The following is a 21,010-nucleotide window of genomic DNA, read 5'->3' on the forward strand; positions in this document are numbered from 1 at the left end:
CCACTGTGCTCTTGGGAACCTTAAGTGCAGCAGAAATTTTTTTGTAACCTTGGCCAGATCTGTGCCTTGCCACAATTCTGTCTCTGAGCTCTTCAGGCAGTTCCTTTGACCTCATGATTCTCATTTGCTCTGACATGCACTGTGAGCTGTAAGGTCTTATATAGACAGGTGTGTGGCTTTCCAAATCAAGTCCAATCAGTATAATCAAACACAGATGGACTCAAATACTTCATTTGGACAACTTGAAAGGCGATTTACTCAATATTTCGATTTTTTTGCACCCTCAGATTCCAGATTTTCAAATACACTGAACAAAATTATAAACGCAACACTTTTGTTTTTGCCCCCATTTTTCATGAGCTGAACTCAAAGATCTAAGACTTCTTCTATGTACACAAAAGGCCTATTTCTCTCAAATATTGTTCACAAATCTGTCTAAATCTGTGTTAGTGAGCACTTCTCCTTTGCCGAGATAATCCATCCACCTCACAGGTGTGGCAGATCAAGATGATCATATCAAGAAGATCATATGTTGTTGCCTTATTAAAAAATATGCTATACATTCAAAAGAAATGTATTTAAATTTTATAGTATATACTTAAACATATATATGAATCAACCCTCTACACTGCGAGTAAATCACTCTCATATGCGACTTAATCTTCACTCTGGGCGACTAAATTATGTCTAATATTAGCCAATTTCTCTCACACGCGCAAAGTGAGAGAGAGAGAGCGAGAGCGAGAGAGTCTTACATAACATGCAGAATTGATGTGATACATGTTAACGATATTCTTTGTTTTATTTTCCTGTCAAAATATCGGAGTTCCTTTGGAATTCTTCAGCTTTTAAGAAATGCCTGATGGAGGGAACGGAGACGTTATGTTGAACGACATATAGGGTCTCACTTGGGAGGCCAATCATCTCTGAGTTTAAGAGAAAATGCCAATGAAAATCGGCTAGTGGAATTTGCATACCTGAGCCACTCCCCGTGCATACGCGTATAAATAGGCGACAGGTGCATCCACTCTTCAGGTTTTACGCTGAGGAGCCGAGAACGTGTCCCGGCAACAGCGAGCCAGTCTTTGAGATAGTTGAGGATCCTGATGCCCAGTGGTGCAGTGATGGGGAGTTGAACTGGGTGGCCCAGAAGGCGTCGCGTTCTGAGTCATCACAGCAAAACTCCCCGTGTCCCCAGAGGGACTGGCCAGAGACGCGTGGAGCGGCGTTGCGTCTCCAAACCGCGACCTCTTGGCCACTGGCAATAGGGGGCGTCGAGAGTGAGGAAGCAGTGCGTCGCTCATTGTCGACCAACGAGCCTTGCAACCCGGAGGAAAAGGAAACTGCTCTTTTTTTTTTGAGAATGTGGTTACCATTGGCCGTTGAGCCAGCGGCGGAACAAAAAGAAAAGGAAAAAGAAGATTCTCCGCTCGGCCCTCCTCTGGGGGAAGGAGCGGCACCGTCTCCGCCACCTCCTGAAGAGCAGTCTCCCACATCTCCGGGTTGCCCATGTCAGGGCCGCTTCATCGTCTTCTTAGAGAACTTAGCAGCCGGATGCGACACGGGGGGCGTTGCTCTCCTGTGTGGGGCTCGACGCGCCGGCCTTGATGTAGTCTCAGCGAGGGGCAGAGCCGGAGTGGAGGACGCAGGAGGGCGCCCACGGCGACGAGCAGGCTGAGACACGGCCCGCGACGGAACGTGGCAGCTGGAGGATCACGTCGGGGCAAGATGTGTTGAATGGCCTCAGTCTGCTTTTGTACTGCTGAGAACTGCTGGGCAAAGTCCTCGACAGTGTCACCGAACAGGCCAGCCTGGGAGATGGGAGCATCGAGAAAGCGAACCTTGTCAACGTCTCTCATCTCTGCCAGGTTGAGCCAGAGATGGTGCTCCTGGACCACCAGAGCGGACATCGCCTTCCCGAGGGACCGCGCCGTGACTTTCGTCGCCCGGAGGGCAAAGTCAGTCGCCGTGCGCAGCTCCTGCATCAACCTCGGGTCGGTACTACCCTCGTGCATTTGTATTAACGCCTTGGCTTGGTGTACCTGCAGGATAGCCATGGCATGCAGGGCAGAGGCAGCCTGGCCCGTGGCACTGTAAGCTTTGGCAGCGTGAGCCGCCGGCAGCTTACAGGCCTTGGACGGGAGACGCGGACAATTCCTCCAAGTGGTGGCGTTTTGAGGGCACAGGTGCACCGCAACCACTCTCTCCACCTGGGGAATGTCCACGTACCCCCTGGCCGCCCCGCCATCGAGGGTAGTGAGGATGGAAGAGGGAGACGAGCGGCTTCTGGCCGTAAAAGGGGCCGTCCACAACTTCGTCACCTCTTCATGCACCTCCTGGAAGAAAGGAACCGGAGCAGAATGCGGTTGTGAGCCGCGCTCCGCTCCGAGAAACTAATCATCCAGCCGCGAGCACTCAGGGCTGGGCGGAGTACTCACGAGGGGGGCAGCCCCGCCGAATCTTCATCCTCAGAGGCCGAAAGCCCATCCCCCGATGCTGCAATCGACATCTGATCCATACCAAATGACACGCTGGGACCGCAGTGAAACGACCCAGCAGAATCATCCGGCAGCCGCACGGAACAGGCGCTGCGGGAGGAGTGAGAGGTCCGTGGGGCGTGGCCCGGCGGAGAAGCTCTCACAGTCACCCTCAGATCTCCCAGAGCACTAGCCGGCTGTCCTCTGCTTGCAGCAGAGAAACCGGGACGGGTAGTGACAGAGGGGTCTGCTGCACTCCCCTTGAGGAGGGAGAGACGCGATCACAGCGCTGCCATGTTCATATGCCCACAATAGACGCATGAATCATCCATGACAGAGGACAGGAAACGACTGCATCCAGAAGGACACGGACGAAACAGCATCTTGAAAAAGACGCGAATCGTCCGTGATTTGCTTTTTTTAGAGGAAATTGCTCTTTTAGCTTAAGCGCCCAGGGGAATCGCTGATGACAGACACCGCTGTAACGCGCCGTTACACCAACCAGGAACAGCTCTCCGAACACAAATATGAATGGCTTTGTAGTGAATATATAACATTAACTACTCGGCTTCGAAGCAAAAATCTGAAGAGTGGATGCACCTGTCGCCTATTTATAGTTGCTCAGGTATGCAAAATCCACTAGCCAATTTTCATTAGCGTTTTCTTTTAAAGTCCCCCTGTAGTCAAAAATGTTATCCTTTAAATCTCATCTTTGATCATAAAAATTACATTTAAAAAAATGTTTTTGTGAAAATAATTTTCTCATGCCTTAAAATAGCTTGAATGCAACTCTACACCCTTGCCTCATTTACTATACGCGGATCTATGAATACGCAAATTGGCCCCACCTCCACTCAGTCACACAACAGCCAAACTGTTATTGAGTTTTGTGACGTAGCAAAACAAAGGCGGTTTCAAACCGCGTTTCTGTGACTGCCTTTGGGAAACTATACAGTTTTAAGGAGAAAATACTCAGCAATGGTGTTGATAAATGGATTGGCACATGGTTTGTCTAAAAGCATATTAAAAACAACCCATAGACAAATAAACATAAAAAACTTTATTTCCACCACAGGGGGACTTTAAACTTTCCCAAGTGAGACCCCATATGTTGTTCGACATAACTCGTAGTGACCGACAGATAGGGAACTACGTGAAAGAATAGACGTGATTACAGCTCTATTCATTGTAATGGGAGCGCTTTTTGCTTGTTTTATCCCATTCACAATTTGAATAAAAGTTTGTTTATTGTTTGTTGCTACTAAGAGGACTTTCTGCCATTTACACAATGCAAAGTGTCAGGAGTATCAACTGCATTTAAGCGACACAAGCATACAGTCACTCTGCTTAATATTTGTGCTACTTTTGAGTGTAAATTTGAATAAAAATACATTCATCTTCAGCATGACGCGGGCCACAACATTAATGCAGTTGGGCCGGATACGGCCCGCGGGCTGCCTGTCGAGTACACAGTCAACATTTGAGGGAATCTCAACAACCGTTCAATATTTGAAACTACAGCAAAGCAGACGGTCAGGAATGGCCACAGGAATGTATATGCAGAAACGAAAATAATGTCTTCCAAAATGATCGAGCAGATGATTGTAGTAATTGCTCCTTTTTCTAAACCTCTTGTCACACTGAAGAAAATGGCAGTTTCTTCCCAGAATGAGCTTTCAAATGACGTTTCATGCTGCCTTGACATGTGAATCTCTTCTCACACTGAGGACACTTGTAAGGCTTCTCTCCAGTGTGAACTACCTTGTGAATCTGAAGGTATTCTTTAACCCTGAAACTCTTTCCACACTGTTCGCAGGTGAAAGGTTTCTCTCCAGTGTGAATTCTCAAGTGAACTTTGAGGTTATCTTCTCTTGAGCAACTCTTTCCACAGTGATGGCACATGAGAGGCTTTTCTCCGATGTGAATTTTAACATGATCCTGAAGGTGATTTGTGTCTGTGAAACTCCTTTCACACTGATGACATTTAAAACCGTTCTCTGCTGAATGAATTTTCATGTGCTTATTAAGGTTTTCTTTATATCTGAAACTCTTTCCACACTGATCACATGTGAATGGCTTCTCTCCAGAGTGACTTCTTATGTGAGTCTTTAGGCTTTCTTTGAGCCTGAAACTCTTTCCACACTGTTGGCAGGTGAATGGCTTCTCTCCAGTGTGAACTCTCATGTGGGCATCGAGGGTTCTTTTCTGTGTAAAACACTTTCCACACTGAGAGCATATAAATGGCTTCTTTTTAGTGTGAACTCTCATGTGAGTCGTAAGATGTCCATTTTGTGTGAAACTCTTCCCACACAGTTTGCAGATGTAAGGTCTCTCTCCAGTGTGACTTCTTATGTGAGTCTTTAGGCTTTCTTTGAGCCTGAAACTCTTTCCACACTGTTCACAGGTGTAAGGTCTGTCTTCGGTATGAATTCTCATGTGTGTCCCAAGGTTTTTTTTCCATTTAAAACATTTTCCACACCGAGGGCATATTAACGGTTTCTTTTCAATGTGAATTTTCATGTGGACTTTAAGGCTTTCTTTTTGATTGAAAATCTCTCCACACTGTTGGCAGGTGAATGGCTTCTCTCCAGTGTGAATGATCATGTGGGAATTAAGGTTTTGTGTTTTTTCAGCTTTTTTTGGTGAGGAAGTCTTTTCATTCGGTGAGCAACTAATCGTTTTTTCTTCAGTTTTGAAATCGTGATGTTTCTCGTTTTGATCTTTCTCTTCCTTTTCATTCTGTTCTTGACTCTCCTGTTTCAGCGCCATCGGGTCTGAGGTGAAAAGAGACAAATACAAGTTAAAACCAGTTTAAAGGCATGAAGCAACAAACATCAAAACATTTAGACATGAAAAGCATCAAATACAAGCTAGATCCTATACCTACTAAACTTCTGAAAGAGTTGTAACCTGTAATCTCAGAACTTCTTGTCGATATTGTTAATCCTTTGCTTTCTTTAGGACCTCCACTCATCTAGATCTTGATGGAGGGATGTACCATTACATTGTTTTCGACAATTACGTATCTGGTTGTTGCATTCACAAATTGTTAATAATAATAATCATGGCTTTCTTTCACCTTATAAATGTTGCAGGATCAACAAATAAGCTCTAGTTGGCTTACTAGTCACACTGACCACTGTCTGCGTTTCCATTACCCTTCAAATCGCGCAAACTGAAATTGTGACTTGAAAATGCACCCAATGTAAACATGTCAATTTCGCAGTTCCCCTATATCACAAAAACATTTTACGCTTGCATGAGGTGTTTTTTAGGCAATTTGAAAAAGGAATATTTCACAAAACTGCATTGGAAACAGTTTTTTCGCATTTACAGGTCACCTGGCGTACGTAAAAGTCACATGATCATTCTTTAATGTACTATAACCTAAAAGAAATGCCTCATACATGGCTGCTCTCAAGTATAAGGGGCTGTCCTTGCCAGTAATGCTTGGATGGACTGTGCTGCTTCGCTAAACATATACGCCTACTTCGAATAAAAAATAATGGCTAGTGCAGTGGCTGTGATGTACGTAAACCTACCAACATCCATCAGCATGACTTATTGCAAGATGAAAAATTACGTTTTAGTCTCATAAAAAATGCTATTCATGGAAATGATGTCATTTTGCAATAATTTTTTTAATCAACATTAATAAAATATTGCAGAAGTTTTGCACATCTCTAATCAAAAAGCAGTGAGTGTCTGCATCATCTTAGTCTGGAGGACTGACTGCACTGGGAATAAACAGTTACTGGCCACAGCATTTGCTAAATTCAATCTGAAACTAAAGAGATTTCATCAGTGCCAGTCCTCCCTATGCGCAAATTATGAAAGTTGCATATGGCCCTCGAACCACCAAGGGGCCCCACTGCAGCTGAGCAATTAAAATAATTTTTTCCCCCCAATGATTATAAAAACACCTTGCTTGATTCTGTTCCTGTCATTTAAAGCGGCCTTTGGCATTTTTCCTTGATAGGACAGTGGAAATACAACAGGAAGTGAGTAAGAGCTCGCAAGAGAACTTAATGGCCCGGTTTGACAGACTGGGCTTAGCTTAAGCTAGAAATGGAGCGCAGCGATAGTTCTGGCAGGCCATGTTAGTCAAGCTCGCATCAGCTGACACTCAGCTGACCCACATCTACCTATAGGATCACGACACCAATCATAATTCCCTTCATAAGGTCCCTTCAGTCATTATTCAGCAGCTATCGCTTCACTCAGGAACTAATCAGACGGTGAATTTCATCTCCGTAGGAAGCATTTAATCTAGATTTTTGACAGGATTCCCACAGAGTATCTCACCAGATTCAAGTTCGCCGCGTTGTTTGTCAAGCCGATAGACTGAAGTGATCTGAGCGAGCACGGCTCCTCGCAATTGATATAGACACTTTGCCCGCAATTCATTGCCGAAGTTGTGCTAATACGATTGCACCAACAACTTTACACGAGATCTGCTTCTCCGCTGGAAGAAACAAGATATTCAAGAAGGGTTAAAGCATCCACGTAACAACTGGCCATTTTACCTTTATTCATCTCTGAATATCTTCATGAAGCTAAGCAAAGTTTCTTTAATTTTATTGCCTAATGCTATGTTGGTGAACATGCTTCAGATATTGCTCATTGTCTAAGGCTAGTTGTTCAGTTATGTTTGCTAGGCATGCTATCGTATTGTCACACTGGTAACATTACCAGTTAAATTTACCAGCGAGTCTTTTTTTAATCTGTTGTCAAGGCTGTCAATATGAAACAGGCTTGCTGCTTCAGGCTCATCTTTTGGGGATGCTTTTATTAAACTTATCCAACTATTTCCAACACGCTGTGTTTAAGTCAGTGATATGCTGTTGCTCAAGCTAACTAGTGTATTAGGCAATTTGAAAAAGGAATATTTCACAAAACTGCATTGGAAACAGTTTTTTCGCATTTACAGGTCACCTGGCGTACGTAAAAGTCACATGATCATTCTTTAATGTACTATAACCTAAAAGAAATGCCTCATACATGGCTGCTCTCAAGTATAAGGGGCTGTCCTTGCCAGTAATGCTTGGATGGACTGTGCTGCTTCGCTAAACATATACGCCTACTTCGAATAAAAAATAATGGCTAGTGCAGTGGCTGTGATGTACGTAAACCTACCAACATCCATCAGCATGACTTATTGCAAGATGAAAAATTACGTTTTAGTCTCATAAAAAATGCTATTCATGGAAATGATGTCATTTTGCAATAATTTTTTTAATCAACATTAATAAAATATTGCAGAAGTTTTGCACATCTCTAATCAAAAAGCAGTGAGTGTCTGCATCATCTTAGTCTGGAGGACTGACTGCACTGGGAATAAACAGTTACTGGCCACAGCATTTGCTAAATTCAATCTGAAACTAAAGAGATTTCATCAGTGCCAGTCCTCCCTATGCGCAAATTATGAAAGTTGCATATGGCCCTCGAACCACCAAGGGGCCCCACTGCAGCTGAGCAATTAAAATAATTTTTTCCCCCCAATGATTATAAAAACACCTTGCTTGATTCTGTTCCTGTCATTTAAAGCGGCCTTTGGCATTTTTCCTTGATAGGACAGTGGAAATACAACAGGAAGTGAGTAAGAGCTCGCAAGAGAACTTAATGGCCCGGTTTGACAGACTGGGCTTAGCTTAAGCTAGAAATGGAGCGCAGCGATAGTTCTGGCAGGCCATGTTAGTCAAGCTCGCATCAGCTGACACTCAGCTGACCCACATCTACCTATAGGATCACGACACCAATCATAATTCCCTTCATAAGGTCCCTTCAGTCATTATTCAGCAGCTATCGCTTCACTCAGGAACTAATCAGACGGTGAATTTCATCTCCGTAGGAAGCATTTAATCTAGATTTTTGACAGGATTCCCACAGAGTATCTCACCAGATTCAAGTTCGCCGCGTTGTTTGTCAAGCCGATAGACTGAAGTGATCTGAGCGAGCATGGCTCCTCGCAATTGATATAGACACTTTGCCCGCAATTCATTGCCGAAGTTGTGCTAATACGATTGCACCAACAACTTTACACGAGATCTGCTTCTCCGCTGGAAGAAACAAGATATTCAAGAAGGGTTAAAGCATTCATGTAACAACTGGCCATTTCACCTTTATTCATCTCTGAATGTCTTCACGAAGCTAAGCAAAGTTTCTTTCATTTTATTGCCTAATGCTATGTTGGTGAACATGCTTCAGATATTGCTCATTGTCTAAGGCTAGTTGTTCAGTTATGTTTGCTAGGCATGCTATCGTATTGTCACACTGGTAACGTTACCAGTTAAATTTACCAGCGAGCCTTGTTTTAATCTGTTGGCAAGGCTGTCGATATGAAACAGGCTTGCTGCTTCAGGCTCATCCATTGGGGATGCTTTCATTAAACTTATCTGACTACTTCCAACACGCTGTGTTTAAGTCAGTGATGTGCTGTTGCTCAAGCTAACTAGTGTATCGGTAATGTGCTTGAAACTTTATGCGCAGATTGTAAATTTGCTTCTAAAGTTGTATCAATGCTTTTTTTTAGCTGTTATAAAAGAGCACCCCTTCGCTACTTTTATTCTCCTGTAAGGGCATGCTGCCCCCCACTATGCATTTCAGAAGGTCTTTGCTTAAAGCTATCAGGGTATTGGGATTGCTTGCTTGTTAAGGCTTATCTAGTGTCCAGTATTATATCGTTGCTAGACCTGCTGTTGCTTAAGCGGGATTTATACTTACGCCTGGCTCCGCTTCGCGAGCCTCCGCTGACTGCGCACCCACCTTCCCAAACGTACAAGGCTTATACTTGTTGCATTTGTCGTTGTACTATTCTTTGAAATAACGGGGTGATGAGGAGTAATTGTCCTCTAAAACCATCAGGAATCACCGGTGAGAAGAAGCAATTTGCAGGTACAAGATTTCCCGCATGATAAATGAGTTGATGAAATAGTAATTTATGTACACCCTGATTAAAATAATCTTAAGCTTGTGTTTATTTTGCATCAAAACCAAGACAACTTTAAGCAAATAGTATCTAAATGAATTCTATTTCTATTTTTAAACAATAAAAATAAAACGTACTTCAATTTACAAGCCTTGGACAAACTATGCAAAAAAAAAAACTGTCACTGCCACTGTCTTCCTGAAGGGGCAAGCTGCTCTTCCTACCTGCTCATAGCAGAAAAGCACCCCTTCGCCGTCACTCTCCTTTCGTAAGGCATTCAGTTATTGCTATCAGAATTTTGGTTGGGGGGTATTCTGCTCTCCCTGCTCCTATCCATGCTAGGCTGCGTAGATGGGCAGGGAGTGTTTGCCCAGAACAGAACCATTCCCCCAACCTAAAATGTATGCTAATCGTAAGTTATATTGACAATAGTGGTCCTGACAGAAATGGAGCGTAGCGATAGTTCTGGCAGGCCATGTTAGTCAAGCTCGCATCAGCTGACACTCAGCTGACCCATGTTTACCTATAGGATCATGACACCAATCATAATTCCCTTCATAAGGTCCCTTCAGTCATTAGTTCCTGAGCGAAGCGATAGCTGCTGAATAATCACCCACCTCCATCCCCAGCTCCTCCTGTGCATTACCGCCACCTATCTCTCAAATGGACCATTGACACTCCTAAATGAGATTGTAGATGGTGGCAATGGTCCATTTGAGAGATAGGTGGCGGTAATGCACTTATAAGTCTGCGAGCCGCCGTAAAGCAAGAAGAAGACGCATCACGCGCCGGCTGTCGAGGACACGCGCAGGACAGTTGGACATTGCGGTGGATCAGAGGTAAAAAAACAATATAAATACAATTCAGTTTCTTGCACAGACCGATCGTCTCGTGTCTTTACACATCAATGTATCGTCACGAGCCGCAGGGTTTAATTTGGTTGTAGATTTCTAGGTTTGCATAATTAAGTGCTAGAAATTAATGGTTTATATTTTAGAAGCAGATATTAGGATTAATGTTACAGAAAAATATATACAGCGGGGCAAAAAAAGTATTTAGTCAGCCACCAATTGTGCAAGTTCTCCCACTTAAAAAGATGAGAGAGGCCTGTAATTTTCATCATAGGTATACCTCAACTATGAGAGACAAAATGAGAAAAAAAATCCAGAAAATCACATTGTAGGATTTTTAAAGAATTAATTGGTAAATTCCTCGGCAAAATAAGTATTTGGTCACCTACAAACAAGCAAGATTTCTGGCTCTCACAGACCTGTAACTTCTTCTTTAAGAGGCTCCTCTGTCCTCCACTCGTTACCTGTATTAATGGCATCTGTTTGAACTCGTTATCAGTATAAAAGACACCTGTCCACAACCTCAAACAGTCACACTCCAAACTCCACCATGGCCAAGACCAAAGAGCTGGCAAAGGACACCAGAAACAAAATTGTAGACCCGCACCAGGCTGGGAAGACTGAATCTGCAATACGTAAGCAGCTTGGTGTGAAGAAATCAACGGTGGGAGCAATTATTAGAAAATGGAAGACATACAACACCACTGATAATCTCCCTCGATCTGGGGCTCCACGCAAGATCTCACCCCGTGGGGTCAAAATGATCACAAGAACTGTGAGCAAAAATCCCAGAACCACACGGGGGGACCTAGTGAATGACCTGCAGAGAGCTGGGACCAAAGTAACAAAGGCTACCATCAGTAACACACTGCACCGCCAGGGACTCAAATCCTGCAGTGACAGACGTGTCCCCCTGCTTAAGCCAGTACATGTCCAGGCCCATCTGAAGTTTGCTAGAGAGCATTTGGATGATCCAGAAGAGGACTGGGAGAATGTCATATGGTCAGATGAAACCAAAATAGAACTTTTTGGTAAAAACTCAACTTGAGGAGAAAGAATGCTGAGTTGCATCCAAAGAACACCATACCTACTGTGAAGCATGGGGGTGGAAACATCATGCTTTGGGGCTGTTTTTCTGCAAAGGGACCAGAACGACTGATCCGTGTAAACGAAAGAATGAATGGGGCCATGTATCGTGAGATTTGAGTGAAAACCTCCTTCCATCAGCAAGGGCATTGAAGTTGAAACGTGGCTGGGTCTTTCAGCATGACAATGATCCCAAACACACCGCCTGGGCAACGAAGGAGTGGCTTCGTAAGAAGCATTTCAAGGTCCTTGAGTGGCCTAGCCAGTCTCCAGATCTCAACCCCCTAGAAAATCTTTGGAGGGAGTTGAAAATCTGTGTTGCCCAGCGACAGCCCCAAAACATTACTGCTCTAGAGGAGATCTGCATGGAGGAATGGGCCAAAATACCAGCAACAGTGTGTGAAAACCTTGTGAAGACTTACAGAAAACGTTTGACCTCTGTCATTGCCAACGAAGGGTATATAACAAAGTATTGAGATGAAATTTTGTTATTGACCAAATACTTATTTTCCACCATAATTTGCAAATAAATTCTTTAAAAATCCTACAATGTGATTTTCTGGATTTTTTTTCTCATTTTGTCTCTCATAGTTGAGGTATACCTATGATGAAAATTACAGGCCTCTCTCATCTTTTTAAGTGGGAGAACTTGCACAATTGGTGGCTGACTAAATACTTTTTTTCCCCACTGTATATATATTTTTTGTTTAGGCTAATTCTGTATTATTGGTACAACTCAAATGCATGATGTCATAATAACAAATGTCCAATGTGAAAGCAGGATCTTCTTGTTCATACAGGGGCTCGTTCTTCGTACGTCGCTTATTACATCCGAGATGAAATATCACATCTGAGATGATATCATCGCGCTAATCAGGATCTGGCTAATTCGGTTCTTTGGACGCACCTGTTGTTGATGATTAGTCTGGCTGGATTGAGTTATCTGAGATAATTGCACGTTCATGGATTGGTTTAAAAGGGGCTATGTACCGATACTCGAAACCACGATCAGCAGTGCAGCGATTGGCAAGACAGCAACGTAATGACATCATACAATAAAAGACACCTGACGAAAAACTCGACCAATTTCTGGACTTTTATAAAGAAACAGCCAAGCGAGCAAAACTACATACATGTTATAATAGATAAATGAAATAAAAAGTTAAATACATTAATACATTAAATTAATAAAAATTTTATAATAGATCAATTAAATGTGCACTGTTTTTATTTTATTTTAGTTTTTTACATGATTCCCAATTATTTATATTCACGATTTCTAATATTTGTACAGGCTTTACATTTTTATTCCAATGTAATAATTAGCAATTAATTTAATTTTATATTTGAACAGATTTGTTACGTGACAGCGTTAATTAAAGTTTCTTAAGGGTCAAGATCATGTTATCTGCATCTCCTGCGCTCCATCAAGCCACTCCCACAATATCTGTGATCACTCAAATTAATGCTCGACTCTACATTATCTGTGTAGCATGTGTGTAAGACTCTAATACAATTATGAAGTAATAATTTTATGATGAATAAACCTTTAGTGAGTAAAGCTGGCTGTGTCTATAGTATTAAAGACTACACAACATTGTTATATTATCTTTAAATAATTTTAAAAATAAGATTATTATTGTAAATTACTGTCCGTGCATCAGTAGGGTACTCTTGTAATAAAGTAGCGGTGGTAGCTGACAGATTTAAAGTATCAATTCTGCTTAAAAAGATGCGATCTAATCCTGTTTCCATGAAATAAGCTGCTCCCGAGCAGGTTTAAGCTCACGGATCTGTTGCTACGACAGTAACTCCAGGATGAGCTTCGAAGAACCAACCAATCCAAGATCAGGCCAAATCATCAACAATCACATCCAGCTAACTGAGTTAGCGACGTACGAAGAATGGGCCCCTGGTCATGTGATCTCAACATGTCGGTCAACAAACCACTCTAATTTCTACACTCATGTGACATTCTTTATCAATATTCATTTCTGTAGAGCTGGACATTTATATAAGGATCAAATGAGTAAAAACCAACCTGTTTGTTCCTCAGTATCTTCATGTTTGTTTTATAATAGATCAATTAAATGTGCACTGTTTTTATTTTATTTTAGTTTTTTACATGATTCCCAATTATTTATATTCACGATTTCTAATATTTGTACAGGCTTTACATTTTTATTCCAATGTAATAATTAGCAATTAATTTAATTTTATATTTGAACAGATTTGTTACGTGACAGCGTTAATTAAAGTTTCTTAAGGGTCAAGATCATGTTATCTGCATCTTCTGCGCTCCATCAAGCCACTCCCACAATATCTGTGATCACTCAAATTAATGCTCGACTCTACATTATCTGTGTAGCATGTGTGTAAGACTCTAATACAATTATGAAGTAATAATTTTATGATGAATAAACCTTTAGTGAGTAAAGCTGGCTGTGTCTATAGTATTAAAGACTACACAACATTGTTATATTATCTTTAAATAATTTTTAAAATAAGATTATTATTGTAAATTACTGTCCGTGCATCAGTAGGGTACTCTTGTAATAAAGTAGCGGTGGTAGCTGACAGATTTAAAGTATCAATTCTGCTTAAAAAGATGCGATCTAATCCTGTTTCCATGAAATAAGCTGCTCCCGAGCAGGTTTAAGCTCACGGATCTGTTGCTACGACAGTAACTCCAGGATGAGCTTCGAAGAACCAACCAATCCAAGATCAGGCCAAATCATCAACAATCACATCCAGCTAACTGATACACAACATTGTTATATTATCTTTAAATAATTTTTAAAATAAGATTATTATTGTAAATTACTGTCCGTGCATCAGTAGGGTACTCTTGTAATAAAGTAGCGGTGGTAGCTGACAGATTTAAAGTATCAATTCTGCTTAAAAAGATGCGATCTAATCCTGTTTCCATGAAATAAGCTGCTCCCGAGCAGGTTTAAGCTCACGGATCTGTTGCTACGACAGTAACTCCAGGATGAGCTTCGAAGAACCAACCAATCCAAGATCAGGCCAAATCATCAACAATCACATCCAGCTAACTGAGTTAGCGACGTACGAAGAATGGGCCCCTGGTCATGTGATCTCAACATGTCGGTCAACAAACCACTCTAATTTCTACACTCATGTGACATTCTTTATCAATATTCATTTCTGTAGAGCTGGACATTTATATAAGGATCAAATGAGTAAAAACCAACCTGTTTGTTCCTCAGTATCTTCATGTTTGACTCTGAATGCTTCTTCAATCTTCAGGTCTTCACTAGCCGCTTCAGGAGTTTTTCTGTGTGTTTCGACACTTTGTCCTGTTTAAGATGAGAATAATTAACAGAAAGTAAATTATTAAATTAATAATTAAAAAATAAATGCAAACTAAATCTCTGGGTGCGTCTCAATCAGCTCCCTAGTTCAGTAGTCAGTGCACTAGTGAGGGAGTCAGTCAGAGAGAGTTAATGGCCTTAAAGGGGTCATATGATGATGTTGCTAAAAAGAACATTATTTGGTGTATTTGGTGTAATGAAATGTGTTTATGCGGTTTACTGCAAAAAACACATTATTTTCCACATACTGTACATTATTGTTTCTCCTCTATGTCCCGCCTTTCTGAAACGCGTCGATTTTTACAAAGCTCATCGGTCTGAAAAGCGAGGTGTGCTCTGATTGGCCAGCTATCCAGTGCGTTGTGGTTGGCTGAATACCTCAAGCATGTGACGGAAATGTTACGGCCCTCACCATACTGTGATGATACTATACTTTTTGTATTCTTACCTTGCCATTAAATTACATAAAACTAGTCAAGGCTGCTGTGTAAGTGTTTCTATACAAAGGCTGAGGGAGACCACCAAATTTGACATCTTTCACTCTTTTGACTAATCAATCTCTTGTTATTTATTTATTTACTTTTTTTTGCTTATTTACACACACACACACACACAAATAGTATACATATCTAGAATTTCAAGCATTTTCTCTTCTACATGATTAAATATCGTATTCTCTCATGCCACTGATATTTTTCTTTCTGTGAAATGTTAAAAACTCTTAGACAACAAAAATGTGAAAGTACGTATAAACAGCTACTGTACCACTTTGTAATCTAATGTTAGTGCTAACACAGCAGTCACTACTTCACTGTAATATTCACCAAGCTTAAAACAGTGCTACACAATGAGAAGAATCTGAATAATTAACACGTGGAATCTGTAATACAACAGTTGTTCAAATTTCAAAACTCAAAATAGATTAATCGGTGGACAATTTCACTAACTAGTGTGTCACAGACTTTATACTTTATTTACCGATGTTTTCTCCATGTTTTGGGCCGTGTTATGCTTCTACTAACGAGGAATAACATCCAATAAATGTCCTGGGTCAGGTGTACACGAACAGCTATTGATCTATTGTTTAAACACCGTTTCAAAGATAAGTAAATTGTCAGTATATTTCATACTAATGATAAACTCGTATTTACAAAAAAAAAAGTTTGGATATTGTGTAAAGTGTAAATAAAAAACGACTGCAATGATTTGAAAATTATTCAAATTCTACATACCTCAAAATAGTACAAGAACAAAACTTATTTCATTTATTTATTAAATTTATTTTTTTTTACTCTGTCCAACTACAGGAGTTGGTCTCCTCAGTCCAAACAATGTGGTTTTGAACAGAAAAAGCAGAGTAATTAAATAATAATAATAATAATTTCATATAATGGACTTGTCATGACTGCTATGGTGAGGAGCAAGGAGATGTAGAAGTTACACCACACAAGAGTCTTTAATAATTCAAATCACAGGGAATACAGGGCACGCAGGAGACACACATAGCACCAACTGATGTATAACACCGGACACGAAACAAGGGTCAGAACACATTTTAAATACTGAACTAAACGAGGGAATTAATGAGACACACCTGAAATCAATCAAACACAATCGGAACAGGAAGATAACTAAATATGGGCATGTCACACATGAGGGAAAACTAGGTCAATGGGAGCAAAACACACACAGACGGACCATATTCCTGACATATCGCCCCCCTCCCAGAAGGCGCGTCCTCGTGCCGAAGAAACAACAGAAGGAGGGACAGGTGGGAACTTGGGAGAAGGCTCAGGAGGAGGACGGACACCCGGGAGGGGGCTGGCAGACAGAGTCCAGGGAGGTGACGACGGAGGGAGGAGCCAAGGAGGAAACGGGAGGAGCCAGGTCAGATCAGACGGAGAGAGGATCCAGGGAGACGACAGGAGGGACTTGGAGCATGCGGCGCCAGGTTGGACCCAGGCCACAGCCGTAATGGGGACCCACGGTGGAGCCGACGGAGGGAGGAGCCATGGTGGAGGAAGGGCTGACAACTCCAGGGGGCCGACCAACGGCGGCGGAGCAAGGGTCGGAGAAGCCCGGGAGCCAGGTCAGATCAGACGGAGAGAGGATCCAGGGAGACGACAGGAGGGACTTGGAGCATGCGGCGCCAGGTTGGACCCAGGCCACAGCCGTAATGGGGACCCACGGTGGAGCCGACGGAGGGAGGAGCCATGGTGGAGGAAGGGCTGACAACTCCAGGGGGCCGACCAACGGCGGCGGAGCAAGTGTCGGAGAAGCCCGAGGTGGAGACGGAGAGCCGATGAGCCAGGGCGACACAGAGGATCCGGAGGGCCAAGGCGGAGCAGATGGCTCAGGCGATCGATATGGAGGCGGAGATCCAGAAGGCCGCGGTGGAACCAGAGCGACAGGGGACCAAGGTGGAGCCAAAGGGAAGGAGGAGCCTGACGGAACCAGAGGGACGAGGCACAGCTGGAGGAGTGGAACCCCGAGGCGTAGGATGGTAGACGACAGACCAAGGCAGAGCCGGAGGGATGAGGGAGCCCGGTTGAGCCAGTGGACTGATGGGCCACGGCGGAGCTAGGAGCCATGGTGGAACTGCTGGGTCGACGGGTCAAGGCGGAGCCCGGGGCTTAGAGGTTGGAGGTGGAGGAAAGGGATACTCCAGCCACGGTAATGATGGAGGATGGCAGACCCGTGGAGCTTGCACCGTACAGATGGTGGGCTGAGGGCGTGCAGAGGAGCTGCCAGACGACAGCGGTGGAGGAGACAGGAGCGGGAGGGTGGGCAGGCTTTCGTGAGCCTCCGGGCTTTCAGGGCTGGTGTGCGCTGCCCACAAACACCAAATTGCGACTCCCAGCAAGGGGAGTGCGACTGACAGAAGATTGACAGGGCTGCACTCAGGGACACAGTCTTTCTCGGAGCAGGACAGGAGCCCTCTCTGGGCTGAATGGGGGGACAGGAGCCCTCACTGGGCTAAACTCAGGAATGGGAGCCCTCTCTGGGCTCATCTTAGGAACTGGAGCCGTCTCTGGGCTGGACGTGGAAAGGGGAGCCCTCTCTGGGCTGGATGGGGGAACAGGGCTAAACTCAGGAATGGGAGGGACAGAGGTCACCGATGGAGGAGGGAGGAGAGGGGGCAGGTCAGTATACAAGTCAATAAGGTCTCCTTCCGCTTTTCATTCACCCAGATCCATTCTCCATTCACCCTCAGCCACGGTGCAGGGGGCGGAGCGCCTCTCCGCGCTCTCTGTCCACGGCTTTCTCCCTCGTGGTGGGCGTTGTAGCCAGCTCTCGCACCTGGTCTGATGATTCATGAGGCTCTTGCTCCGTGGCGATCCTCAGCTCTGTCGCACTCCTAGGCGATGGCTCGTCGGTCGCGACAGGCTCTGGCTCTCCGTCAGTGGTGGGCTGGGCTCTGGGTCTGGCTGTGTTCTGGATTGGGGGTAGATGCTCTCCAGACACCGGATGATTGCCTCCCTCCAGCACAGTCCGGTGGTGTCTGGGAGGTCAACGGGGTGGTGGTAGTTAGCCCCGATGCAGAACATTGAGTTCAGCGCAGCGTCCTCGAATGCCATTAGAACGGCAAGCTGGCTGAACTCAACCGCATACTCTAGGTGGGGAAGGTCCTTACGGGCAAGGGAGGTAAACATTAAGGTGAGGGGATCCATGGGGGAAACACGGGAAATGAAACGGAGGGGAAACACACCCCTAAACTTATTTGTAGGTCCAGTGTTCTGTCACGACTGCTACTGTGAGGAGTGAGGAGACGTAGGAGTTACACCACACGAGAACCTTTAATAATCCAAATCTCAGGGAAAACAGGGCACGCAGGAGACACACATAGCACCAATTGACGTATAACACCGGACAGGAAACAAGAGGCAGAACACACTTTAAATACTGAACTAAACGAGGGAATTAATGAGACACACTTTGAGTGAGATCAATCAAACACAATCGGAACAGGAACAGGAAGATAACTAAATATGGGCAGGTCACAGATGAGGGAAAACTAGGTCAATGGGAGCACATGGGGGGCAAAACACACACAGTCCATATTCCTGACAGAACTGTAGGTAACAGGTAGGACAGCCACACTATTAAAGGTGCAGCAGGAGATCTTGGAAAATGCTAACTTTAGCCTGATAGCACTAAAAGCGAGCGTCCCACCCTCCCTGCAATCGCAGTCCAAAGCCACGCCCCCTGAACGTATATGAGCTCACAGACCAGAATACCAGAGACAACATTACTACAATAGGCTACATCAGCGGTTCCCAATTCCAGTCCTCGCCCCTTCACTTTAAGTGAAGTAAACTTAAACGGATTTCCCCTGCTCAGGGAGTAGGGAGCAATGAACACTGTGTAGGGATCATATCGATCGGAACACAGTTCATGCACGTCGCTCACTCTAACGAGCTGTTTATCTGAATCTAGTATGTTAACTAAGCAAGACATGTAAAATATGCAGAGCGGGGTGCGCGAGGACTGGAATTGGGAACCGCTGGGCTACATCATGTGTCATTCACCGGTGAGAAACCTTTAAAAGTACAACAATACCAGGAAGGGTTGTTGATGTTTGTCTGCCATTCTTGCTATGTCTGCACAGCGTGCATGAACGCGCTGATGACGTATCCTGTCTGCGCGAACCGGGTGCACAGAGGTATGCTAATACATACGTTGACAGGCAAGTAGGAAAGCCAATTAAAACTCTCGGTCCGAGCCTTTTGATTGGACGAACATTTCTTTGTCCTACGCCTTCCACAGAATATATAAATACAGATAAATACATTTAGACCACTTAACTTAATGATTGATATCTGGATGTGACTTTCAACCAGCATAACAAAAAAAATTTCTGAAGACAATCACCTATTGCACCTTTAAATTCCCATGGGGCATCTGCAAAAAAGACCAAGAAGAAAGCTGTTAGTTTTGATGTCAAGAGACAGACTATTGCTAGACTGTAAATGAATGCATATAGGTTAAGCTGATATATATATATATATTTTAGGGCTGTCAATCGATTAACATTTTTTATCTGATTAATCACATCTTTTTTCTGTGATTAATCGCGAATAATCGCACACTTCATGAAATTAAGCATAGACCATTTATTTGGTTTCAAATGTTTATTTTGTCATCATTTGCTATATCCAGCAAAGTAAAAAAAAGGACACTTAGAAACTCCAAAAGGACACCAAAGAACCAAATGATATAAGGAGCCCATATAAGCACATATGAAAGAAAAAAAAAATCTGAATTTTATAGTATGTGTACAGTGCAACTCCAAAGAGCTTTCTTACATTTTAGAGAAGCCAAGTTGCAATATCGAACAGGACCACATGGAGATGCCAAAAAAAAAACTAAACCAACCGCCTGCTGACTGCAGTACTACACTCTACTACAGTACACGGATCCATTCAGTATAACTAAACACAGCAACATAAACATGACAAATCAAAACATTATCGTGAATGTGTGTGGAAACAACGTGAAAGTATGGAAATGTCTGTGCCTGTGCATAAATACAATGTGTGATCAGTGCGTCAAGAGCACTCATACACGCATTATTATGGACTCATGCATGCTTACTGTACTGTACGACTCCTGTACGCCACCGCAATCGTCTTTACCATGATTGCAGTCTTCAGCCATCAAAACTTTACTAGCAAGACTGGTTATCCAGTCGAGAAACCGTAGTTTGCGTCTCATCTGGCCATACAGCAGTGGGATGTGTTGACAACCCATTTCAGTCTGTACTTCACACAGCGCGTGTGACATGTGAGGGCTCGCGCTCTTCAGAGACAGTCACAGAATATGACAGCGCTCGTGTTTAAAAGCAAAACACACTGGAATTAAAAATTCACTGAAAACGCAATGCGAGTCTCTGTTCTTTCTGCAATCTCTGAAATCAGCTCACTCACTCACTCAAAACTGTTCAGTCCATTCACATTTGAATCATCTATTTTCCGTGTCCACTTTTCTTTTCTACACACTCGCCATGTTTTTGCTGTCACATCGTATCTACACTGGACAAAGCATTGCAATTGCAAATCATTTGAACGTTGAATCATATGCAAATCATATGAATCATTTGAACGTTGTGTCAGTACGTTATAAATAGAACGAGTCAGCAGTTTACTGTCGGGGATTTGTCGTGTTGCGCCGCATCCAAGACAGCATCACTGATTATAACGAGTTCTTGTATTTTATTGCGTCGCGCCGTGCCGCTCGCGTCCGGTGTAGACACGATGTAGGCCTAAGTTAATGTAGCTTTCTGATACTGTGTTTCATGTCACATTATTTGAAATTAGCGAGGAAAAACACCGG

General features: G+C 43.4%; 1 protein-coding gene across 1 annotated transcript; it reads right to left on the reverse strand.

The window, feature by feature from the left end:
• Positions 1-3,601: 3,601 nt before the first annotated feature.
• LOC107571015 (gastrula zinc finger protein XlCGF8.2DB-like) lies at positions 3,602-14,580 on the reverse strand. The gene is made up of 2 exons (XM_016257300.1): positions 14,558-14,580; positions 3,602-5,251 (listed from the first exon to the last, which is right to left on the reverse strand). The coding sequence occupies exon 2, from the start codon at positions 5,244-5,246 to the stop codon at positions 4,113-4,115; it is 1,134 nt and encodes a 377-aa protein (XP_016112786.1). The 5' UTR covers positions 5,247-5,251; positions 14,558-14,580; the 3' UTR covers positions 3,602-4,112.
• Positions 14,581-21,010: the final 6,430 nt, after the last annotated feature.

This window comes from Sinocyclocheilus grahami, unplaced genomic scaffold, assembly GCF_001515645.1.
Source record: "Sinocyclocheilus grahami isolate Dianchi unplaced genomic scaffold, SAMN03320097.WGS_v1.1 scaffold1536.1, whole genome shotgun sequence".
NCBI lineage: Eukaryota > Metazoa > Chordata > Actinopteri > Cypriniformes > Cyprinidae > Sinocyclocheilus > Sinocyclocheilus grahami.

Excerpts from the sequence above, each read along its gene's own strand:
- LOC107571015 (XM_016257300.1), bottom strand. The coding sequence starts at position 5,246 with ATGGCGCTGAAACAGGAGAGTCAAGAACAGAATGAAAAGGAAGAGAAA.